Raw genomic sequence first — 26,347 nt, 5'->3', positions numbered from 1 at the left:
TAAAGGATAAGCTAGTTTGCTTTTATAAATGTGACTTGAATTTCTGAGGCATGAACCTTGACAGTGTTGCTCTGGATTTTATAAAAGCAGTCGAGGGGGATAAAGTAGTCACACATACCTGAGTTTGAATCTCAGCTCATCTGCTAGAGCCCCAGGTATCTCTCCATCCTTCTGAGCCTCAGTGTCTTAATCTGTCAAATGAGGACCAATAATCTCTACCTACCTAGGTTATAATAAGCTTTAAGTGGGCTCATTATGAAAAGGGTCCACTCATCACCCATCAGCTTCCTCCTCAAACTGTTGGCAAATGGCCAGATGGCACTCTCAGACTCTTCTCATGCCAAAGTCTATTTCCACATCCGACTCTACCTTCAGACTTCAGGGGGTGAATATGTGTCATCTGGGGCTGGGTGCCCCATACCCAGCACAGCCTGGCCCTCTGCAGGTGCTCAGCAGATGCTCACAGGATGAAGGATGTTGCGCTGCAAGACAAGAGCCAGCTCCATCTCTTGGTCCTTGCCTCTGACCTCAGCATCATTTCACTGGCGGAGGATGGAGGTCCCCCCACCTCAGTTCCAGCCCCAGCCTAACAGGACACCCTGCCCCCTGCATCTTCCCCACCAGGCTCACTGAGCAGAAGATGAAGAAAAATGCAAAGGAAGGTCAAGACTCTCAGACACATCTATCTTTATTTGTTTCCTGTCAGAAAAGTTCAAGAATTACACCAAAAAATACTTCAGCCTCTGCTACCTACTGACAAAAATACACCACAAAATTATAAAGCGCTCAGCAGTTTCGCTAGGGACAATTTGTTATTCCACTTTAGATGACAAATGAATTTACAGGTGACTCGAGGTGACTGGAGGGTGGGGGTGGGGAGAGGAAAAGTCAAATGATAGCTTTTAGCAGAACAGTTTGAGCTATGCTAGTCTTATTACCCAGCTGTTGTATAGGATGATTTCAGCATCACAGCAAGCCACTAAAAAAATGCCCTTTAAATGGCCTGTTCAAGCTTCATGGGAAAACAGAATCACATCTCAAATAGCCAACTCTCCTAGCCAGTTCTGGCTCTGCTGGGCCCAGAGCCAACACCACACAGAGGGGGTCTCCCCAAAACATTAGTGGGAGAGCTGTGTGGGAGTGCCTGATGTGGGTGCAAGGCAATGGGTGGCCTGGGCAATGCCAGCTGTCGCCTCTTGGTCAGAAGCTTCTAGAAGCGGATGGGAAAGTTTGGGCTATGCTCCTGTCAACCCAGTGAAGTGTGCACAAGACGGCCACGGTTCTCAGTCTCCCTTAGAAAAAATGACTTAGCGTTGCTGAGACCCAGCCAAAAGCCTCCCTGGCTGTCACCTGGTCACGACCCTTCCTGTTCTTCCTGCTCATCGCCACTTTGGGAAACAACAAACCGACAAAAATGTTAAACTTGGGTGCTGGGCTTACAGCTTAGTCAAAGCCACCTGCCCGTCCTCTGCCTTCTTCATCCTGCAGTTTCCTTCCTCCTCTTTCTACCCCTGCCATCTCCTAGACGTGGGCAGCACCCAGGTGTAAGGCTAGAAATGCAAGAGAGAGGCAAAGAAAGCCTGCCCACTGTTGAGTGTTCGCCTCTATCCTCTGCATTCCCAGACCATGCATCCCAAGCCCCGCTCCGGTGCCCATACAGACAAGCTTATCCGCATTCTGCAAAACACACGTGGTTGAGGCTTTTCTCTCTGGGTTGTGCGTGTCCCGGCCTACAAATGCCAAACTCAGTCTTCTTTCTAACTTGACAGTTCCTAACTTTCAGTGTTCCTCCTCTGCAGACCCGAGGCCAAGCGAGCAGACTGCCTGCCTCACTCACATTTTGCACCTTCCAAAGCCCACCCTGAAGCAACCATCTCCCCCAGTCTGAGCAGCCCGGAAGGTCTGTGCTCTTCACCACCTTTCAACACACTCCAGATGCATCCAGTCTAAGAATTCCATGTTCATTTTCTTTCTCTCCTTTCCTGTTTTTAAATTTTCCTAACAAATAATAAGCAGTGGCTTTGAAAATATCTTACATGGGAACAGTCAACACGAAACATGCCTTTGTACATGGGCCTGACTCGGGGACGAATCAACAATACCAAAGGACAAAAAGAAATACTGATTCAGACAACTCCAGCACACGAGACTTTCGGTGAGCTCCCCCCACCCACCCTGGCCCCACCCCCGCCCCCATATCCCAGGAGTACAGTGTTGTAACTGGAGCTCGGCTTAGCCAGCGGGGTTCCCCTCCCCACTCCCCATGCTGGCTGGCGGGGGCGCCTCTAGTGGCCCTGGGTCTTGGGAGGCTTGGGTTCGTGGATGACGGCAGCCGCCGACAGCCACGGCCCGATGGCCCGGGCGGTGCTCTGCTTGGCCACGCTGTAGTGGCTGATGACCGTGTAGAAGCGGCTTCTGGAGCTGGGGTCCTGGGATGAGTAGTAAGCATCCAGGGAGGCCGGGATACAGCGCTTGTGCTGGGGAAGAGAGAGACAGTCAGGAGGAACTCAGTGAACGCTTCCCACCTGCCCTGCAACGAGGCCATCCCATCCGGGGGCCCCGGCCATCCCCAGCTCGCAGCCAGCCGGACGGGATGGCATCTGGCCTGGGCCTGGTACTCGTCAGACCTTCCTTCACGTCATCGCCATCACCATCATCAAAGCTGCCACCTACGAGAAGACAGAGGAAACTAACCTGATGTTAGAATCGTTCCCAGAGGCAGAGAAGGGGTGAGAGAAATGGGTCAAGGGGATCAAAAGGTACGAGTTTCCAGTTTTGAAATGAGTGTGTCCTCGGGGCATAATGTACAGCATAGTGGCGCAGTTAATAGTAAGGCAGTGGATATCTGAGAGTTGCTAAGAGAGTAGGTCTTAAAAAGTCATCATCACGAGAAAAAAATGTGTGACTATGCAGAGTGATGGATATTGACTTACAACGGTGATTATTCTGCAGTATTCACAAATATTTAATCACTATGTTGAACACTTGAAACTAATACCATGTTATATGTCAATTAAACCTCAATAAAAGGGGAAGAAATAAAGGAAAGGAAGGAGGGAGAGAAGAAGAAAGGAAGGAAGAGGAAGGAGGGAAGGAGGGAGGAAACTGATGCCAATACTAATTCAAGGTCAACACCCTCTGCTTACCAACTGCAGGGTTACAGTGGACACTGCTGATAGCTCTTTGCCTGGCTGATTCACCCATCCCCTAACTGCTTCGCTGGACCACTGCCTGCAGCCAACTGCTGTCCATTTCTTTTCTTTGATTGGAAACTTATTACTCTTTCTTCTTATATCAAAGCCTTGGTTCCTAACAACATATAATTACATATTTGCATTATCCTACAATATCAATCAAATGGTCCCAAAATAACAGTAATATGATGAGTAACTGACTACTGAATGGACTATATCATTTCTCTGCAGCTCTCTGTGTCCTTAGAATATATTCCACTGAGGGCGTAGAGTCAATATACTGTATTATACAGTCATTTGGAGCAATTACTTTCTTGGTAAGTTTAGTCCTCAACTTGATATACAGCTGGATTTTAACTTGGTTTTAATTTTAGGAATTTTTTTTAATCTTGTTTTTACAAACATGTCAAACATTGACACACATCCAGGACAAATGTATATCAAGACAAAGGCAGAGAAGCCTTGCTCCTCATTCCTGTTCCTCCACCTGACTCAACGTGTTTCTCAGTTGTTGTTTTTCTTTTCTTCAATTTATCCTTCCAGAATTTCTTTCTGGAAATATAAGCAAACATCACTCACATTCCCTTTCCTCACTCAAAAATAGCACCTTTTGCTCTTCACTCTTCTCCCAGAGGGTACTCTCTCTCCATGTCTGCAGACACCCTCACTCACTGTCGCAGTTGTTTGGAATTTCATATGCAGACACATCATAGTTTATCCCACTGTCCCCTACTGACATCCCAACACTGATAGTGGTTGCTAGTCTTTCAGAACCCCAGCTTCCAATGCCTAAGAAGGTCATCTTAGGAAATCATGTAGCAGAACCAAAAGACATGTGTTTTTAAGGCAGAAAAGTCCCCATTTGATTCCCTCACTTTGGAACGTAACAGCAGTGATATCTTAGAAAACTCTCAAGACAGTATACTCTTAATCTCCATTTCCTCAGATGCGAAATGGGGGCAATGAGACCTCCTTTTCAGAATGGGTGGACAGCTCAACGGAGACACTATTTATGAAAATAGTCTAGGAAGGAAGGTGACATCTAATTGGTACTCAGTAAGTGGTAACTTACCGATATTCGTTTCAACTCTGAACTAGATTCTAGCTTTATTACCTCTAATAGTTATTGCCAGCCCATTCTCTAGCAGGCCCTTTGCCGTCTTGATTTTACTTAAATTCTCTCCAAGATCCCATGACAAACATCACTGGTGCCCACTGCAAGTGAGCACAGAGGCTCAGAGGGGCGTGGGAGGGCTGGAGGTCATGCAGCCAGTTCTGTCTTTCAAGGGAAGGCGTGCAATCAGAGTGGGGGAGGAGGAGGCCCAGCTGCAAGACGGGGGAGGAGGCCACCTCAGAAGCTCTGCTCCCCGTCTTCACACCTCTACAGGGACAAGGAATCAGCCATCAAACCAGGGTCACCCTAAAGCGGAGTGTTCTAGAGATGGGACAAGGAGCTCTCCCCGACTTCTGACTTGTAGTCTGAAGCCGGCCTGCCTCCCTTTCCTACACTCTGGAGAGCACCCTCTATTGCCTACTGGCAACCAAGTGCTTCATGAAAGCCTGAAAACTCCCTGCCACACATAGGACTTTTTTTATTGTGATTTTATAATTTCACGTCAAAATGTATTGTAAATATACAGTATTTCAGAGAGTGAAAATAATTTTAGATTGCCGTCATCAGTTTTGCTTTGGTGTTACTTCTATGTTTCTTTATACTTTTTTAAAACATATTTCAATGCCTTTATTGAGTGCATAAAGCTTTCTTTTTTATTGAGGTATACTTGATTTATAATACTTTGTAAGTTTCAGGTGTGTAACAACAGGAGTCACAATTTCTAAAGGTTATACTCCATTCACAGTTGTTATAAAATATTGTCTCTACTCGCTGGGCAGTATAATGTATCATTATAGCTTATTATTTTATACACAGTAGTTCATACCTCTTAATCCTCCATCTCTATCTTGCCTTTCTCCACTTCCCTCTACACGCTGGTAACCGGTTTGTTCTCTATGTCTGTGAGTCTGCTTCTTTTATGTCATATTTACTAGGCTGTTGTATTTTTTAGATTCCACATATAAGTGACATCATGCAGTATTTGTATTTCTCTATCTGAGTTATTTCACTTAGTATAATGCCCTTCGAGTCCACCCGTGCTGCTGTGAGTAGCAAATTTCCATTTCTCTTTATGGCTGAGTAGTATTCCATTGTGCGTATATCAGGTGTAAAACATGTGTGTATACACGTCACACACATATGACATCTTTATTCATTCAGCATTGATGGACACTTAGATTGCTTTTAGACTTCCCTGGTGGCTCAGATGGTAAAGCATCTGCCTACAACGCGGGAGACCCGGGTTCAATCCCTGGGTCAGGAAGATCTCCTGGAGAAGGAAATGGCAACCCACTCCAGTATTCTTGTCTGGAAAATCCCATGGATGGAGGAGCCTGGTGGTCCAAGGGTTGCTTTTATGTCTTGACTATTATAAACAGTGCACTGCTATCAACATTGGAGTGCATATATCTTCAAATTAGTGTTTTCATTTTCTTCAGACACATATTACATTTTAAACAATTTGCAGAGAGTAGGTTACCATACCCAGAACTTCAATGCCAATGAAAAGATGTTGACCCTCTAACTGAAGTTGATGGTCACCAGGAGCCACTCCCCTGCCAGAAGCCCCTTACCTTGTAGACAAATCCCTCTGGGCAGCTGTGGTCATAAGTGAAGGCTTTGTAAACCACCAGGAACACGATGCAGGCAAGGAAAGCTAGGGCCAGGCTGACGAGGATGGTGACCTGGAGAAACACAGGACAGAAGGCTCCAGCCTCAGCTTGCCTGCTTTCTGTCTACACATGCAGCCTTCAAAACCTGGAGCTGGTAGGAAGCCTGGTATGTTAGAAAAGGTAGGGGGTGACCAGGGACCCTAAGAACCAGCTCGGTCTCAGCTCCGTCACCAACCTGCTGTCTTTGAGCCTTGGTGTCTCCATCTTCTGATACTCTTGGAAGCTCCATCTTGGCCCCATGTGTGAGGCCCGCTCCCCTCCCCATGTACTTTCCCTGTTGATTTTGTGCGGGCAGGGGTTGATCATCAAGCGATCACATCCAGCAATTCTGCCTTTAATCACCACCTCCCTGCCACTACTGAGTTCCATCTCAGATATCCAAGCTCATGCTACCTCCACTTGGATGTCCAATACTCAGCTGAATTGCGTTCTCAAGTCCTTGCTCCCCTCCCATCCTGCTCCACCCACACTTTCCCATCTCAGAAAATGTCAACGCCGCCTTTGCAGTCGCTCTGGACAAAGAATCTGAAGTTCTCTCTGATTCTCTTTTCCTCACGCTCTACCTCCCAGCTACCGGCAGAAGCTATCATTTCTACCTCCCAGCACATGCCTCATGGAATCGCTTCTTACACTCTCAGGCAGCTCCACTGGGGCCAGAGCCATCATCCCCCCTCACCCGCGGGACTGCAACTGCCTTCTAACTAGTGGCCTCCTCGACCCCCACATGTGTTCACACAGTAACCTGAGAACCCCATTCAAAATCTAAGTCAAAGCACATCCCCTTCCTGCTCAGAAGCATCTAATGGTCTCCAAAATTGCTCACAGTGAAAACCCAGCTCTTGACCATTATCAACAAGCTTTTAAAAAAAATACAACACCAAACAAACTGAAGGCACTGTCAGGCTTTACTAGAAAGGATGGAGTGGCTGATTCCAGAGGCACCTCCAGGTCTGCACTGGTCCCATGCCGCCACCTGTGTACAAAGTGGGGGGCGACCGCCCTGATGCTGGGCTCTGCGTGTTATACACAGAACCGCCACCTGTGAACAAAGTGGTAGGGCGACCACCCCGATGCTGGGCTCTGCGTGTTATACACAGAGCCGCCACCTGTGTACAAAGTGGTGGGGGGACCGCCCTGATGCTGGGCTCTGGGTGTTACACACAGAACCGCCACCTGTGTACAAAGTGGGGGGCGACCGCCCTGATGCTGGGCTCTGCGTGTTATACACAGAACCGCCACCTGTGTACAAAGTTGGGGGCGGGGGGCGACCGCCCTGATGCTGGGCTCTGGGTGTTACACACAGAACCGCCACCTGTGTACAAAGTGGGGGGCGACCGCCCTGATGCTGGGCTCTGCGTGTTATACACAGAACTGCCATCTGTGTACAAAGTAATGGGGCGACCGCCTGATGCTGGGCTCTGGGTGTTACACAGAACCGCCACCTGTGTACAAAGTGGGGGGCGACCGCCCTGATGCTGGGCTCTGGGTGTTATACACAGAACCGCCACCTGTGTACAAAGTGGGGGGCGACCGCCCTGATGCTGGGCTCTGCGTGTTATACACAGAACTGCCATCTGTGTACAAAGTAATGGGGCGACCGCCCTGATGCTGGGCTCTGGGTGTTACACACAGAACCGCCACCTGTGAACAAAGTGGTGGGGCGACCGCCCTGATGCTGGGCTCTGGGTGTTATACACAGAATTTTTTTCTACGTTACTTTCAAAGCTGGTAGCCTTTTGAGTCAGTTGACCTAGAAATACGGCAGAATTCCTGTCATGGAGAGAAGGCTTATTTTGATTTGGAAGAAAAATAAAATCATCTTGGGGTGGCGGGGATGGGGAGGTCCCTATCCCATCTCCTTCCCACCTCAGGCCATGGTTTATAAGGACAAGAGGAGATGGGATTCTGCATTGCTCCCAAAGGAGTCATATGTTAGCAGCCATAAATCCTGAAAGGAAGGAATCTGAAGAGGAAAAGAAGATGGATGTGGGATGTAGTCATTTGAATCCTATGGGCAGACACTGTCCATGAAATTCCTCTGCATGTGGGTATGAAGTTTCAGGTTAGTGGACTATTGTGATATAAGAAACACATCTATTTGGTCTTGTTCCCAGTTCCTGGCACAGAGTTAAAACCCGTATAATTTCCTACATGATAAGAGTAGGGTAGCAGCATCTTTTGTTCTAATATTTGGTTTTTGTGCCCAGTTCCTGAAATAATTCCAATTCTTAAAAGTGAAAGAAGCACCTTTTATTATTCATAACAACCCCTTTCAACTATACCTGAGTTAATGCTATATTATGTTATGAGGTGACTTTTGGAAGGCCCCTAAGGCTGGGGAAGAAACCACTGATAGGAGGGTTGTAACTTAACTGCCTCCCTCACCTCAGAGGGAAGAAAGAGGGGCTGGAGATCAAATTAACCACCAACGGCCAATGCTTTAATAAATCATGAAGGCTCCAGAAAACCCTAACTGAAGGGCTCAAAAACCTTTCAGTCTGGTGAACAAGAATGCATCATGCCTCTGAGGGTGGTGCACCCCAAACCCCACAGGGACAGGAACTCCTTGCTCAGGAGCCTTCCAGCCCTGGCCCCATGTATCTCCTCGTCTGGCTGTTCATGTGTATCATTTAATATCCCTCACAATAAATCAGAAAGTAAAGTGCTCTCCTGGGGTCTGTGAACCATTCTAGCAAATCACTGAGCCTGTGGAGGAAGTGGTGGAGAGCCCCAGGTTATAGCCTGAGATTTGCGAGTGGCGTCTGAGTGGATGCAGGCTTACGGAACTGAGCCCTTGACCTGTGGGGTGTGTGCTAACGTAGGGCAGTTAATGAGTTGAGTGAAGTCGTAGGGAATTCAGTCAGCCTCCACCAAGAATTGGAGAATTGCATGGTATGGGAAAAACCACACATTTGGTGTCAGAAGCAAGGGTACAGAGAAAAAGTATTTTTCCCTTTTATATGTTGACAGGTGAAGTTCATTTCTAAATGACTGTCCACACAATGTGCTGTTGGCCCTCTCCACTGACATCCCAAGCTCTCTGCTGCAGCCTGTCGCTCACACATCAGCCTCCTGGCCAGGACCGAGCTGGTGGCAACAGAGGGGTGAGATGGTACAGCGGCAGACTGGAGTCCCCCAGCAAGTTGTGGAAAGAGAGAGAGAGATCAGAGGCCAGAACATGGAGCAAGAGGTGCCAAAAAGACGCATATCCCCCTTGCTACGCTAAGCTGCTTCAGTCGTGTCCGACTCTGTGCGACCCCATAGACGGCAGCCCACCAGGGTCCTCCATCCATAGGATTCTCCAGGCAAGATTACTGGAGTGGGTTGCCATTTCCTTCTCCGGATTCCTAATAACCAGTGCATAAAAGGAAATAAGATGGATATCATAAGTCACCATCGACCACACCAAAAAATAAAAGGAAAAACTTTTAATCTTATATCTGATTAAAGATCAGTTCAGTTCAGTTCAGTCACTCAGTCGTGTCCAACTCTTTGTGACCCAATGAATCGCAGCACGCCATGCCTCTCTGTCCATCACCAACTCCCAGAGTTCACCCAAACTCATGTGCTTCGACTCAGTGATGCCATCCAGCCATCTCATTCCCTGTCTTCCCCTTCTCCTCCTGTCCCCAATCCCTCCCAACATCAGGGTCTTTTCCAATGAGTCAACTCTTCACATGAGGTGGCCAAAGCTTTGGAGTTTCAGCTTTAGAATCAGTCCTTCAAATCAACACCCAGGACTGGTCTCCTTTAGGATGGACCGGTTGGATCTCCTTACAGCCCAAAGGACTCTCAAGAGTCTTCTCCAACACCACAGTTCAAAAGCATCCATTCTTCAGCGCTCAGCTTTCTTCACAGTCCAACTCTCACATCCATACATGACCACTGGAAAACGAAAGCTTTGACTAGATGGACATTTGTTGGCAAAGTAATGTCTCTGCTTTTGAATATGCTGTCTAGGTTGGTCATAACTTTTCTTCCAAAGAGTAAGCGTCTTTTAATTTCATGGCTGCAGTCACCATCTGCAGTGATTTTGAAGCTCCCAAAATAAAGTCTGACACTGTTTCTACTGTTTCCCATCTATTTCCCATGAAGTGATGGAACCAGATGCCATGATCTTCATTTTCTGAATGATGAACTTTAAGCCAACTTTTTCATTCTCTTCTTTCACTTTCATCATGAGGCTTTTAGTCCCTCTTCACTTTCTGCCATGAGAGTGGTGTCATCTGCATATCTGAGGTTATTGATATTTCTCCCGGCAATCTTGACTCCAGCTTTGTGCTTCTTCCAGCCCAGCGTTTCTCATGATATACTGTGCATATAAGTTAAATAAGTACGGTGACAATATAAAGCCTTGACGGACTCCTTTTCCTATTTGGAACCAGTCTGTTGTTCCATGTCCAGTTCTGACTGTTGCTTCCTGATCTGCATACAGGTTTCTCAAGAGGCAGGTCAGGTGGTCTGGTATTCCCATCTCTTTCAGAATTTTCCACAGTTTATTGTGATCCACACCGTCAAAGGTTTTGGCGTAGTCAATAAAGCAGAAACGGATGTTTTTCTGGAACTCTCTTGCTTTTTCGATGATCCAGTGGATGTTGGCAATTTGATCTCTGGTTCCTCTGTCTTTTCTAAAACCAGCTTGAACATCTGGAAGTTCACGGTTCACATATTGCTGAAGCCTGGCTTGGAGATTTTGAGCATGACTTTACTAGCATGTGAGATGAGTGCAATTGTGTGGTAGTTTGAGCATTCTTTGGCATTGCCTTTCTTTGGGATTGGAATGAAAACTGACCTTTTCCAGTCCTGTGGCCACTGCTGAGTTTTCCAAATTTGCTGGCATATTGAGTGCAGCACTTTCACAGCATCATCTTTCAGGATTTGAAATAGCTCAACTGGAATTCCATCATCACCTCCACTAGCTTTGTTCATAGTGATGCTTTCTAAGGCCCACTTGACTTCACATTCCAGGATGTCTGGCTCTAGGTGAGTGATCCTACCATTGTAATTATCTGGGTCGTGAGGATCTTTTTTGTACAGTTCTTCTGTGTATTCTTGCCACCTCTTCTTAATATCTTCTGCTTCTGTTAGGTCCATACCATTTCTGTCCTTTATTGAGCCCATCTTTGCAGGAAATATTCCCTTGGTGTCTCTAATTTTCTTGAAGAGATCTCTAGTCTTTCCCATTCTGTTGTTTTCCTCTTTCTTTGCATTGATTGCTGAGGAAGGCTTTCTTATCTCTTCTTGCTATTCTTTGGAACTCTGCATTCAGATGCTTTTATCTTTCCCTTTCTCCTTTGATTTTCACTTATCTTCTTTTCACAGCTATTAGTAAGGCCTCCCCAGACAGCCATTTAGCTTTTTTCCATTTCTTTTCCATGGGGTTGGTCTAGATCCCTGTCTCCTGTACAATGTCAGGAACCTCTGTCCATAGTTTATCAGGCACTCTGTCTATCAGATCTAGTCCCTTAAATCTATTTGTCACTTCCACTGGATAATTATAAGGGATTTGATTTAGGTCATACCTGAATGGTCTAGTGGTTTTCCCCACTTTCTTCAATTTAAGTCTGAATTTGGCAATAAGGAGTTCATGATCTGAGCCACAGTCAGTTCCCTGTCTTGTTTTTTGCTGACTGTATAGACCTTCTTCATCTTTGGCTGCAAAGAATATAATCAATCTGATTTTGGTGTTAACCATCTGGTGATGTCCATGTATACAGTCTTCTCTTGTGTTGTTGGAAGAGGGTGTTTGCTATGACCAGTGCATTCTCTTGGCAAAACTCTATTAGCATTTGCCCTGCTTCATTCCATATTCTAAGGCCAAATTTGCCTGTTACTCCAGGTGTTTATTGACTTCCTACTTTTGCATTCCAGTCCCCTATAATGAAAAGGACATCTTTTTTGGGTGTTAGTTCTAAAAGGTCTTGTAGGTCTTCATAGAACCGTTCAACTTCAGCTTCTTCAGCGTTACTAGTTGGGGCATAGGCTTGGATCACCGTGATATTGAATGGTTTGCCTTAGAAACGAACAGAGATCATTCATTTTTGAGATTGAGATATCCCCCTTAGGTTCCCCAAAGATGGTATTTGACTTGTACAGGGACAGGAGCACCCAGGACCACTGCCCAATGCTGAGGACCTAGGAATACTCAGTGAGCAGACATCTGGAGCATAGTCATATAGAATTTTAAACGCTCAGTCTTCCCAGTAACCAAAAGGTAGAAATAGCCTGAAAGCCTATCAACCGATAAGTGGATAAACAAACTGTAGTCCATCTGTACAACAGAATATTATTCAGCTATAAAAAGGAATGAAGTTCTCATACAAGTGTGGGTGGGCTTTGAAAACATGCTAAATGAAAGGCCACATACTGTATGGTTCCATTTATATAAAATAACCAGATAAGTAAATCCATAGGGACAGAGTGCAGACTGCTGGTTGCCAGGGAGCATGGGAGATAACTGCTAACGGAGACAGAGTCTCCTTTTGGGGGTACTGAAGCCTTTCAGAACTAGATGGAGGTGATAGTTGCCCAACACTGTGAATGAACTCAGTGCCACTGGAGTTTTTACTCTAATGCTCTTAACTTTACAGCATGTGAATTCTACCTTAGCTTTTTGCTTTGTTTGGCTGCTCTGCGTCTCACTTGCAGCACATGGGATCTTCAGTCTCTGTCGTGGCATGTGGGGTCTTCTTTCCTGACCAGGAATCAAACTCAGGCACCCTGTACTGGAAGTGTGGAATCTTAGCCAGTGAGCCACCAGGGAATTTGTCCTACCTCAACTTTAAAATACATGCCCCGAGCTCTGGCTGATTCTGTCAAAGGGACCTTAAGCTCCTGCAAGTACCCTGTCACCTGAGCTCCCCCAAGACTGGGACAGACATGCTCAGAGGCACCTCCACAGGCATGCAGACCTTGAACTTAAAGTCAAGAGCTTTTTCCCACCCTGCCACCACTGCCAGCCTGATGCAGGGTCTGGGAGAACCCGCGGACAGCCCCCCCGCCCCCTGCCCCATCCTAATGGCCACACGCAGCTCCAGCCTCTGCCTGAGCAGGGAGCCAGGCCTCTCTGTGACTCGGGAGCAGGGCAAGACTCCAGCTCATGGTCTCCGGTGGGTCTGGTCCCCAGCAGCCCGGTGAAGCTGCTGGGAGCTGGAGCAGGGCCCTGCAGGCTGGCTGTGGGACAGGTTCCCTTACAGTGGGTTTCTTCTTGTCTTGGGTTGGAGGGGGTGCTCTTTCATTCCTAACAGCCCTGAGCTAACATCCCCCACCTAGCAGGGGCAGAGTCTGATTCACCACAGCACTCAGGCTTGACCGGCAGAGCACAGCACATGTTTCTGGAAAAGGAAAAGAGAGGGAGGGAAGAAGGGAGAGAGGGAGGATCCTAAAGAATTCACGGCTGATGCCCAGACGGCCACCAGCCGGTGCATTCTGATTTATCAGGTCAGGGACGGTGGGCCCAAGACACTCTCCAGGTGACTTTAGTGTACAACCAGACACGAGAACCGCTACTCCTGGATAACTAGGTCTGAGGGTTCTCGAGCTTAGAATCACCTGGGTAGTGCTTTAAACAATCCTGATCTTCCGGCTCCATCCTGACCAGTTACATCAGAGTCCCATGGTGTTTGTTATGTGCAGGCAAGTGCCGAGAAGAGTCGGCACAGAGAGAGACAGAGGCGTGCATACACACCACAGGAGTCAAGCGTCTGATGCTGACTGGGATGCCAGGAGCGCAGCCCACCCCAGGGGATTCTACCCAGCAAGGCTAACCTCTGCCATGCATCCCACAGCCCAGAATGAGGGGGATAGGAGGCCGTTTTAGGCAAAGATAAGTCTGCCTCCCCAGAACCTTGGTAACTTCTGAAACAACTCGAGGTCAGTCATCCCTTGGGGGCCTGTGGGGGTCAGAGAGGTCAAGGCTGTGAGCCAGGCACCAGTCTTCCCTCGAGGCCTCACGGGCCACAGGGCGAGGGAGAGGTGGGCCCGAGGACACAGACACTTGGAACACAAGGGTGGCACCATGGGGGGCGCCAGCCCAGGGGGCTGCCAGACCTAACCAGCCTGGGGGTTGGGGGTCAAGGAAGGCCTCCTGGGGGAGGCGATTCCGGAAATGACTTCAGGGAAGAATGCCAGGACAGGGGAGGAAGAAGGGTCGACAGAAGAAGCCGCATCTGCCATAGAGCAGACTGGAGCTGTTCTAGAAGCATCATATGGCTTGTCATGGCTGGTCCAGAGGATGCAAGTGAGGGAGAGATAGGCCTGGGACAGTGGACAGGTAAGAGAGAATAGGTAAAGAAGGACCAGGCTAAAACTCAGACTTTAGCTCCAGGCTGACAGAGAGCCCCTGAAGGTTTTAAGCAGGAAAGTGACAGGATCAGAAAGATGGTGAAAGAGGGAAGTGAACACAGAGGCATATATAATTTGGGAGGGGCAAGGCTGGAGGCAGGGAGGCTGGTGGGGAGGCTGTTGGGAAGGCTGATGTACCAGGGCATGACCTAAATGCTGAGACCAGACCTGCGGTTGTGAGGGTGGAAGGGGTCGACAGCTTGAGGAGGCCTGGGAGGTGAGGAGAGTGATGTGAAGAGGACGTTTTAGCTGCGGACGACGTTTGAGCTGCGTCTGGATTCTTATCCTTAATGACCGGGTCAGTGTTGGCTACTGGGTGGGGCATGGGAACACCACTGAGGTTTCTGACTGGTGCCAGGCTGAGATTTTTCCTGAAGGCGGGTCTCCACAGGGCACCCTGCAGGCAGCTATACTCTCCCTTTCAGAGGGATTAACCTCACGGAAGGGGGAAGTCCCAGTGCCTGCTCCGGACAGCCAAGCTCCTGAGGCGGGGGCAGGGGGTGCTGTGGGAGTGAGAAAACCTGGGAGAGGATCGCCCCTTCCCCACAGGGAGCCCCTGAGCATGAAGGTCAGCCATAATTCAGCATCCATTGGCTCGGTTCATATAACTTCGTAGCTTGCAGATGGTGGAAAGCCCTTGGCTTTACCTTCCAAATGCAACAGCCCAGGATTAGAAATAAACAAGTTCCTGGAGCTGGATCTGAGATGTGATCCTCCCTGCTCCCCACCTCCCTGCTCATCCGTTCATTCCCTCAGCACATGGGGAGTGCAGAGAAAGAGAGCTTCAGACGCTGAACAAGCAAATCACCTGATAAACAATGACAAAACCAGACCTGAGCAGGATCTGGACAGCGAACAGGAGAGGAGCCTGGATACGGTGGGCAGGGGCGGGAGGGGGAGCCCCACACAAGAAGACCCTGGGCCAGAGCCGCCGCCTCACCTGAGGCTTAAGCCTAAACAGAAGAGGAGCTCAGAGCCTGGGAGGAGCAGCTCCCTGAGGTGGGGACACAGCACTGAGGGGAGTCCAGGGCTGTGGAGACCACGGTCACCTCCTCCACCCAGGAGAGGAGCTTCCTCCCGCTTCCATCCAGGGCTTTCCTGGACAGGCCCCACTCAGCCTGGCCTCCCCTACCAGCCTCTAGCCTCCTTCTGCTGGGAGTGCCTCGGGCAGCCAGCAATCTCATCCTTTTCCCCTGTGCCCGGCACCTTGACTCCATGAGGGGACCAGCGTTTCCTGAAGAGAAATGCTGAACTGAATTAAGACCCGGAGTGCAAACACACACACACACTCACACATACACACACGCACACCCCTCTCCCCAGACACACACCCAAAGATATGCAATCTGCCAAAAAACATACTGTATTCACATGGGATGGGATAAGGCGCTGCAACATCTGGTCTTCTCCAGTCACTAATCTCAACCCCTTCCACCACCCACACACAGGCTCAAACTAAAGAACTTTAACCTTGGAAAGAATCAAGGTGTAGGGTAGCTTCAACTAAGACCTATCCAAGATTTCTCCTCCAACTTTTGACCATATGTCAAGGAGAGAACCACTTCAGTATTCTTGCTTGAGAACCCCATGAACAGTATGAAAAGGCAAAAAGATAGGACAGTGAAAGAGGAACTCCTCAGGTCAGTAGGTGCCCAATATGCTACTGCAGATCAGTGGAGATATAACTCCAGAAAGAATGAGGAGATGGAGCCAAAGCAAAAACAACACCCAGTTGTGGATGTGACTGGTGATAGAAGAAATGTCCAATGTTGTAAAGAGCAATATTGCATAGGAACCTAGAATGTTAGGTCCATGAATCAAGGCAAATTGGAAGTGGTCAAACAGGAGACAGGAAGAGTGAACGTTGACATTCTCGGAATCAGCAAACTAAGATGGACTGGAATAGGTGAATTTAACTCAGACGACGATTATATCTACTACTGTGGGCACGAATCCCTTAGAAGAAATGGAGTAGCCATCATGGTCAACAAAAGACTCTGAAATGCAGTACTTGGATGCAATCTCAAAAACGACAGAATGATCTGTTTGTTTCCCAGGCAAACCATTCAATATTATGGTAATCCAAGTCTATGCTCTGACCAGTAATGCTGAAGAAGCTGAAGTTGAATGGTTCTATGAAGACCTACAAGACCTTCTAGAATTAACACCCCCAAAAGATGTCCTTTTCATTATAGGGGACTGGAATACAAAACTAGGAAGTCAAGAAACACCTGGAGTAACAGGCAAATTTGGCCTTGGAGTACAGAATGAAGCAGAGAAAAGGCTAATAGAGTTTTGCCAAGAGAACACACTGGTCATAGCAAACACCTTCTTCCAACAAAAGAGAAGACTCTACACAAGGACATCACCAGATGGTCAACACCGAAATCAGATTGATTATATTCTTTGCACCCAAAGATGGAGAAGGTCTATACAGTCAGCAAAAACAAGACCAGGAGCTGACTGTGGCTCAGATCATGAACTCCTTATTGCCAAATTCAGACTTAAATTGAAGAAAGTGGGGAAAACCACTAGACCATTCAGGTATGACCTAAATGATATCCCTTATGATTATACAGTGGAAGTGACAAATAGATTTAAGGGACTAGATCTGATAGACAGAGTGCCTGAACAACTATGGACAGAGGTTCACGACATTGTACAGGAGATAGGGATCAAGATCATCCCCGGGATAAAGAAATGTTAAAAAACTAGATGGCTGTCTGAGGAGGCCTTACAAATAGCTGTGAAAAGAAGAGAAGTGAAAAGCAAAGGAGAAAAGGAAAGATAAACCCACTTGAATCCAGAGTTCCAAAGAATAGCAAGGAGAGAAAAGAAAGCCTTCCTAAGTGATCAATGCAAAGAAATAGAGGAAAACAATAGAATAGGAAAGACTAGAGATCTCTTCAAGAAAATTAGAGACACCAAGGGAACATTTCATGCAAAGATGGGCTCAATAAAGGACAGAAATGGTATGGACTCAACAGAAGCAGAAGATATTAAGAAGAGGTGGCAAGAATACACAGAAGTATACAAAAAAGATCTTCACGACTCAGATAACCACGATGGTGTGATCAGTCACCTAGAGTCAGACATCCTGGAATGTGAAGTCAAGTGGGCCTTAGAAAGCATCACTATGAACAAAGCTAGTGGAGATGATGGAATTCCAGTGGAGCTATTTCAAATCCTGAAAGATGATGCTGTGAAAGTGCTGCACTCAATATGCCAGCAAGTTTGGAAAACTCAGCAGTGGCCACACGACTGGAAAAGGTCAGTTTTCATTCCAATCCCAGAAAAAGGCAATGCCAAAGAATGCTCAAACTACCACACAATTGCACTCATCTCACATGCTAGTAAAGGATGCTCAAAATTATCTAAGCCAGGCTTCAGCAATACATGAACCATGAACATCCAGATGTTCAAGCTGGTTTTAGAAAAGACAGAGGAACCAGAGATCAAATTGCCAACATCTGTTGGATCATTGAAAAAGCAAAAGACTTCCAGAAAAACATCTATTTCTGCTTTATTGACTATGCCAAAGCCTTTGACTGTGTGGATCACAACAGACTATGGAAAATTCTGAAAGAGATGGGAATACCAGACCACCTGACCTGCTTCTTGAGAAATTTGTATGCAGGTCAGGAATCAACAGTTAGAACTGGACATGGAACTGGTTCCAAATAGGGAAGGGGGTATGTCAAGGCTGTATACTGTTACCATACTTATTTAACTTATACACAGAGTACATCATGAGAAACACTGGGCTGGATGAAGCACAAGCTGGAATCAAGATTGCCACAAGAAATATCAATAACCTCAGATATGCAGATGACACCACCCTTATGGCAGAAAGTGAGGTGAAGTCACTCAGTTGTGTCCGACCCTTTGAGACCCCATGGACTGCAGCCTACCAGGCTCTTCCATCCATGGGATTTTCCAGGCAGGAGTCCTGGAGTGGGGTGCCATTTCCTTCTCCAGGAAAAGTGAAGAAGTGAAGAAGAAAAAAGTGAAGAAGTGCAGAAAGTGAAGAACAACTAAAAAGCCTCTTGATGAAAGTGAAAGAGGAGAGTGAAAAAGTTGGCTTCAAGCTCAACATTCAGAAAACGAAGGTCATGGCATCTGGTCCCATCACTTCATGGGAAATAGATGGGAAACAGTAGAAACAGTGTCAGACTTTATTTTGGGGGGCTCCAAAATCACTGCAGATGGTGATTGCAGCCATGAAATTAAAAGATGCTTTCTCCTTGGAAGGAAAGTTATGACCAACATAGATAGCACACTAAAAAGCAGAGACATTACTTTGCCAACAAAAGTCCATCTCATCCAGGCTATGGTTTTTCCAGTAGTCATGTATGGATGTGAGAGTTGGACTATAAAGAAAGCTCAGTGCCAAAGAATTGATACTTTTGAACTGTGATGTTGAAGAAGACTCTTGAGAGTCCCTTGGACTGCAAGGAGATCCAACCAGTCCATGTTAAAGAAAATCAGTCCTGAATATTCATCGAAAGAACTGATGCTGAAGCTGAAACTCCAATACTTTAGCTACCTGATGCGAAGAACTGACTCATTTGAAAAGACTCTGATGCTGGGAAGGATTGAAAGCAGGAGAAAAAGGGTACGACAGAGGATGAGATGGTTGGATGGCATCACCAACTCAATGGACATGGGTTTGGGTGGACTCCGGGAGTTGATGATAGACAGGAGGCCTGGTGTGCTGCATTCCATGGGGTCGCAAAGAGTCAGACACTACTGAGCAACTGAACTGAACTGATAATGTCCAGGCACGCTTCTCATCACTGTATATGAATTTATTCTTATAACAGCCCCATAAGATAGTGCCCTTTCATTTCTTTTGACTAAAGCACAGAGAGGTTATGTCGTTTTCACAAGGTAACACAGATAATTAAGTAATACAGTCAGGACTCTATGAAGTATGGCCTAGGTTTTTAGCCTATGATATATTCCTCATAAAGCATTTATTCACTAAACATTAACTGAGCACCTACAATGTGCCAGAGAATTCCACACACTGAGAGTAGAGTGCTAAGGAAGGGAGGTCCCTGCTCTCCTAAAGTTTACCTTTAATCTGTTTCAACAAGTGTCTACTTCTGTAAAGCAGAATAGTAATGGTATCTGCCCCTCAGAATTCTGAGGATTAAATCAGATGGTGCATGGGAGGCCGTGTAGTGTGTTGAATGATGACCTCTTAAAAGATAGGTGCCGGGGGCCAGCATGAGGAATCCCGCCTGTGGCTAAGGTCATGAGGAAGGAAGCCAGACATACTCAAAGGCATGATCTGGCTTCAGGGGTTCCCCATGGGTTTTCCTGAACATCTACCCCCCAAAATCAGAGTCTGCCTGCCTTATTGTACTGTGCTTTCCACTCTTCTGCCTCTAAAAGGAATTAACTTAGGGCTCCAGTTAACAGTCTCCTGCATACAAAGAGAATGTCTCTACTTAAGCCCCTCTGATAGCTTTCTAACTTAGCTGACCAGTCTGTCTGAACTTTTACAACTTGTGAATTGTTTACAGCCCTCCAACAGTGAGAGGCACAAAGCTTAAAGCATCTTAAAGATACAGAGCCTTTTCTAAAGAGCTAAAAATTATGTTGGTGACGGGTTTCACTGTTGAGTCAATGACTGCTGCCAGGCCTCCATATTCTTTATCTTTTAGGCACCTGAAGGATATTCATCAATGTAATTGGGATATAGAAAAAGGAATATAGTACTTTTGATGTTAGCAACACTAGACTTTTGAGTTAATTACTTTTCTCTTTGTTATAAATCACTGTACTCCTTTTCCTTGTTATAAATTGTCGCATCCTTGCTATGTAAGAATGTAACTTTATTTAGTGCTTTCTGAGAATGGCACCAGACTTTGGGAAGAACAACACTATTAAGGCAAATAAGTCTTCTGGTTGACAAACCCTTATCAGAAAAGGGCCGTAAAATGTTAATTGGCCTTCTGGCCAGAAGATGATGTAAATCACCTAAGACTTGTGTATACAACTAGGTATGCAGAGAGAAAGCCTGGTCTTGATAAGAGTCAGGGCTGCTGATGCTGCATAATTTTATATTATCCATTGATCTCTATGTACAATCAAAAGTATAAAAGGCCTTTCCGGACAATAGAGGATGGGCCAATCACCGGAAAGACTGTTTTCCCCCGTGTCTTCTTTTCTTACCCTATTTTCAGGCTGAATTCCCATCTGGGGCGTGGAGGCTCGCCATGTCTACTTACTTGCCCTGGCTTCTAAGACCCATGAGAGAAGGAGCCTAAGGCAGGGCACCCTCTGCTATTCAAATGGGCATGGGTGGCCTAACAGAGATGGTGCAAATCTCTTGTCCTGAGGTTTTATTAGTTCTCCACGTAAACCAAGTTATTCAGCCTCTTTTCTCCACTAAATTTTCCTACTACACTATTTCTTTCTAATCTCTCTTTATATTTCTAAATAAAAAAGTTTTTCCTCACCAAGCCATCCCCACTTCGAATTACCCTGGATCCACCAGGGCAGGACCCTGGCAGGTAGGTCCACGTATTAATCACCAGAATCTAGAAATATCATCTTACTTGGAAAAGAGGTCTGTATCAGTTCAGTTCAGTCACTCAGTCATGTCTGACTCTTTGTGACCACATGAATCACAGCACGCCAGGCTTCCCTGTCCATCACCAACTCCTGGAGTTCACTCAAACTCATGTCCATCGAGTTGGTGATGCCATCCAGCCATCTCATCCTCTGTCGTCCCCTTCTCCTCCTGCCCCCAATCCCTCCCAGCATCAGAGTCTTTTCCAATGAGTCAACTCTTTGCATGAGGTGGCCAAAGTACTGGAGTTTCAGCTTCAGCATCTGTCCTTCCAATGAACACCCAGGACTGATCTCCTTTAGAATGGACTGATTGGATCTCCTTGCAGTCCAAGGGACTCTCAAGAGTCTTTTCCAACACCACAGTTCAAAAGCATCAATTCTTCGCCGCTCAGCTTTCTTCACAGTCCAACTCTTGCATCCATACATGACCACTGGAAAAACCATAGCCTTGACTAGACGGACCTTTGTTGGCAAAGTAATGTCTCTGCTTTTCAACAAGCTATCTAGGTTGGTCATAACTTTCCTTCCAAGTAGTAAGTGTCTTTTAATTTCATGGCTGCAGTCACCATCTGCAGGGATTTTGGAGCCACAAAAAATAAAGTCTGACACTGTTTCCACTGTTTCCGCATCTATTTGCCATGAAGTGATGGGACCAGATGCCATGATCTTCATTTTCTGAATGTTGAGCTTTAAGCCAACTTTTTCACTCTCCTCTTTCACTTTCATCAAGAGGCTTTTTAGTTCCTCTTCACTTTCTGCCATAAGGGTGGTGTCCTCTGCATATCTGAGGTTATTGATATTTCTCCTGCCAATCTTGATTCCAGCTTGTGCTTCCTCCAGCCCAGCATTTCTCATGATGTCCTCTGCATAGAAGTTAAATGAGCAGGGTGACAATATACAGCCTTGACGTACTCCTTTTCCTATTTGGAACCAGTCTGTATAGATGTAGTTAAACTAAGGATCATGAGATGACATCATCCATGGCTGTCCAGGTGGGTCCTAAATGCAAGGACAAATGCCCTTATGTGAGACACACAGAGGGAGACAAACACGGGGAGGAGAGAAGGGCACAGAACTAGAGAGGCTGAGATTGAACTGATGCAGCCACAAGCTAAGGGACACCTGGAGGCACCAGAAGCCAGAAAAGGCAAGGATAGATCCTTCTCTAGAGGCTTCAGAGGAAGTATGGCCCTGCCTACACCTTGATTTTGAACTTCTGATCTCCAGAAATGCAAAAGAATAAATTTCTGTTGCATTCATCCAGTGTGTGGCAATTGGTTGTGGCAGCCCAGGAAACTAACCTGGTGCTTTCCCACACTGCCTGGCATATGGGCTACAGATGTGTGTGCTCCCCTTTCTTGCCATGTCATCTGCCATGCTCTTTAGCACGCACTTCAAGGGCTCCAATCACTCAGGAAGACTGCCATTTCTCAACACAGATTTCTCTTGTATACATGTCCAGCCCTTTTTTCCTTGGAGAACTGCTATTCATGTTTCAAAACCCAACTCACAACATCTCACCTCCTCTAGGAAGCCCTCCCTTGCTAACTTGTTTTCTCACCACACTTTGTTTTCCCTTCACCACACAGCACTCAGCCCACTGTATCATGACTATCTGGACTGTACCTTGTCTGCCTCCGTGGTCCAGCTCATGACTTGGCACAGATCAGATTTCCCATCCCACATTCTGATGCCACACCTCTTTCTTCATTTTGGCACAAACCACTTCCTTGAGTGAATTTTAGGGCCCCTTTTAACTGTTCCACACCTGACAGAGTAACCGGATAAAATCATTGCATTGAGCCATCGGAGGCAGTCTGTCTGATGCTGGGAAATGATTAGCTTTTCCCATGAAGCAACCTCCTTGTCTGCCTGCTGTGCCCTGAGAAGATGAGAAACTTCTCTCTGACGTCTGGGAGAACTAGGTTTTTCATTCTAGGCAATGTCCATGCAGTTTTCTGCAGTAGCTATGGCCCTATCCCAAGAAGGTTCCCATTCTGCTTCAGATTCTGATGAGCTGTGTGACCTTCCACAAGATGCTTCTTCTCTCTGAACTCCTATTTCCTCTTCTGTTGAATGGAAATAAAATTCCACCCCACACGATTGGTGTGATGACTGTATGAGATGATGCCTGTGAATTACCTGGTCTTGTCCTGGTCCCTGGGCTTAACCGATAATAGCAGTCACTTATTGACTGTTCAGTAAGGTACTGGGTACTGTGTGAGGTGCTTCTTATATAAAATCTCCTTTAATCCTCATGATAGCCCTACACGCCTCATTATTACATCCATTTTACAGCTTTGCACACTGAGGCACAAAGGCATAAAGTAACTTGTCTGAGTGCAGGTGGTTATTGAAGTAACAGAGCCTGATTGGAACTCGGGACTATCAGCTTCTGAAGCCCTTAACCCTAAACGCTACCTTAACAGAACTTTTGATAAATATTTCTCTGCCCTGCAGTTGCTTTTGCTTGTAACAGTGCAATGAAGCAAGATGATGTATACAGTAAACTTATTCCCAGAAGATAATGCCACAGCAGACATGAAACCCCAGGAGTGAGGAAGAGAGAAGAGAAAAACAAAAAACTCTCCCACTGTCTGTTAAGCCAGGGCGCTGATCTAGACCCTCATTATGCCAGGAAACAAGAACTTCATTAACATTCATGCACTGCACCATCTCGGCACCACAGTACCCAATAAACCGTCCTTCGTTATAAAGAACGCAAACCCTGGAAACCTCAAAGCAATAGAATCACTCACATCGGAGAAATAAAACTTTGTGGGGAGATAAAAACAGAGCTGCCCAACAGATATTCATCTTCAGTATGTGACAGCTGGAACCTCTAGAGACAGAATTAGGCCGCCCGGCGCCATGCTCCTGGCTCGGCCCCAAAGATCCTAACAAAAGGGCTTGAGTAGAAAGTAGGAGAGGATCGCCGAATCCATAAATTCTGCCCAAATGACACACTCTCCTACCCCTCTCCCTAGTACCAAGCAGCAAATAGAGTAGAGTCCCCAGGGGGTCTAGTCTTCAAATCCAGCCCTGACTCTTATTTGCTGTGGCCCTGGGCAAGTTGAGTGCTTTTTCAACTCTTCGGCTTAGTTCTTTCCACCAGCTGTTGGGAAATAGAATTTGATCGTGTCTGAAGCCCTAAAGCATAGGCCTAGCCCAAGGTAATGACCTCAGTTAGCATCCAGAGGGAACACACACACATCACTTTGTGGTCTGGCAAATCTGTGGGAGAGGTATGAACAATGTGCCCATTTTACAGATTATCTATCAGAGGCAGATGGAATGACTTTACCTACATGAGGGGAGACCGAGGATTTGAACTCAGGTCTGTCTAACTCAGAAGTCAGTTACCTAACCATATGTATTTTGCCAATAAATCTATAACTGTGTTAGAGTTTATTTTTACTAAAAATATATTGTGTTATAAGAACAAAATGGGAAATCCAAGAGGAACCACCCGTTATGACGCTGCCACCGTCTCAAGGCCAGTTTTACATGCTTGCTATTTGTTTCTGTCCACGTGCCTCCCTGCATAAGTCCTGACCCCCTGCTCCTTCTCATTTTGCCCATTTGTGGCCCACCCAACTGTTTCTGATCACAGAGAACTTCATCACAAGCCCAGTCCAGGCCATCCCAGAACAAAACAGGTCTCAACTTCACCATCTACAAAATGACTCCAAAGCATTATACTAATCTGCACAAAACTGTCATGAGGTGCAACAAAGGTGAGCAATGCAAATGACAAATCACTCATGTAAAGGCAAAAATGATAAACTAATGCTTCTTATTGCCAACAATGCTGTTGTTACAGTTGCACATTACTAGCTGCTGCTGCTGCTGCTAAGTCTCTTCAGTCATGTCGGACTCTGTGCGAACCCACAGACGGCAGCCCACCAGGCTTCCCCGTCCCTGGGATTCTCCAGGCAAGGACACTGGAGTGGGTTGCCATTTCCTTCTCCACGCATTACTAGAGTTAAGTTTAACTCAGTTATTTCCTCAGCACAAGGACCGCTGGGTGTTATACTGCCTTACCATCACCTGTGACCTCTCCTCCCAGGCTGACTAAGCCCCTCAGGAGCTGAGCAGCGCTCTGTCTCTCAGCTTCTAGGGTCCTGAAAGTAGAAAGTGTTACTCCTGGGCCCTGCACTTAGAGATCCAGGTTCCTTTGGTCTGCACAACATTCACAAATCAGCATTTCAACCTAAGTCCAGGAGGTTTGGATGCAAGTGACCTGGAGCCTACACTTAGATCAAGACAAGGGCCGACATCCTTTGTCTGGCTTCTGAAGAGAAGGCAACAAGAATCGTACATCCTTGAGAGTCAGATATTAAGCACAAAGAGGGTCTCACTCAGTCCCACCCAGTGTCCCATAAAGTGGGTACTGCCCATATTCTTGCTTCTCAGATGAGGAAACTGAGGACTGCAGAGGTTGTAGAGTTGTCAGGATTTTCCGGGCCATCAGTTGTAGAGCAACACCCAGGAGCCAGGTCTGTCGGGATCTAAAACACATTTTCGTCCCTTGGCACTGCGCTTAATCCTCTGGTCCTGCTTACCTATCCGACAACACCAACCGCTGTGACCCTAGGAGCCCTCTCTCACTCACACAGAAATGCACAGATACACAGATACACACACAGGCAAATACAGACACAGAGACACACACAGACACAGAGACCCAAAGACACACAGACATAAATATACACACACACAGACACATGCATACAAATATAGATGTACACAACAACACAGACACTACAAATACACCCAGATTCACACAGGCAGAGGCACACACAAGCACATGCAGACACACACACACACAAACACCCAGAGACAGAGAAACACAGTCGCACAGACACACACAGACGCACACAGTATAGGCCTAGCCCCTTAGATTCCAGGCTCTCTGCTGCTGGCACACCTTTCCACTGTCTTCCCCTGGAGGGTATCTCCCTGACACCCCAGGAAGCTGCCCCAGACCTCTCCCTCAGGAGGGTGGTCTCTCTAGGTTCCCCCGAATTCCATCCTGGCCACTGTCACGTCCTGCTCCATGTCATCACGACTTCTAAACCCATCAGCCTGCTCCACCACACCATGAGCCTCTCGGGGACAAGGACTGTACCTCACCAACCTCCAGCCCAGCTCTCAGCACCACAAGCACACAAATGAGCTTCAGAGATCACATATCTCTTTGTTTCAGCCAGCCCAGAGCTAGGCCCAGCACAGGGCAGGTGGTCCCCTCCCCCAGAGTACCAGCCACACACGTCTTGGCCACAATCAGAGGTGCATCACTGCCTCACTGCATCCAGCCGAGCCTTGTCCAGACACAGCCTGCATCTTCATCTCCACGGAGATGCCAGCCCTGCAGCCCAAATAGCCTGTTCTGTTAAGCTACTTTCATTCCTCAATCCTCTTTCTTGGCAGAAGAA

The 26,347-nt window shown here is 46.8% G+C and overlaps 1 protein-coding gene across 1 annotated transcript in view; it reads right to left on the bottom strand.

Moving 5' to 3' along the window:
• Positions 1–670: 670 nt before the first annotated feature.
• NSG2 (neuronal vesicle trafficking associated 2) overlaps positions 671–26,347 on the bottom strand; it is an 80,038-nt gene continuing 54,361 nt past the window's right edge. The window contains exons 4-5 of the mRNA XM_042233680.2: positions 5,883–5,993; positions 671–2,477 (exon numbers count right to left, since the gene is read on the bottom strand). Of these exons, the coding sequence (XP_042089614.1) occupies positions 2,286–2,477; positions 5,883–5,993 (303 nt within the window). The 3' untranslated portion in view covers positions 671–2,285. The remainder of the gene's footprint in view (positions 2,478–5,882; positions 5,994–26,347) is intronic.

This window comes from Ovis aries, chromosome 16 (assembly GCF_016772045.2).
Source record: "Ovis aries strain OAR_USU_Benz2616 breed Rambouillet chromosome 16, ARS-UI_Ramb_v3.0, whole genome shotgun sequence".
Taxonomy (NCBI): Eukaryota; Metazoa; Chordata; class Mammalia; order Artiodactyla; family Bovidae; genus Ovis; species Ovis aries.
Note: the sequence above shows the minus strand (reverse complement) of the source record. Positions and strands in the feature narration are given on the sequence as shown.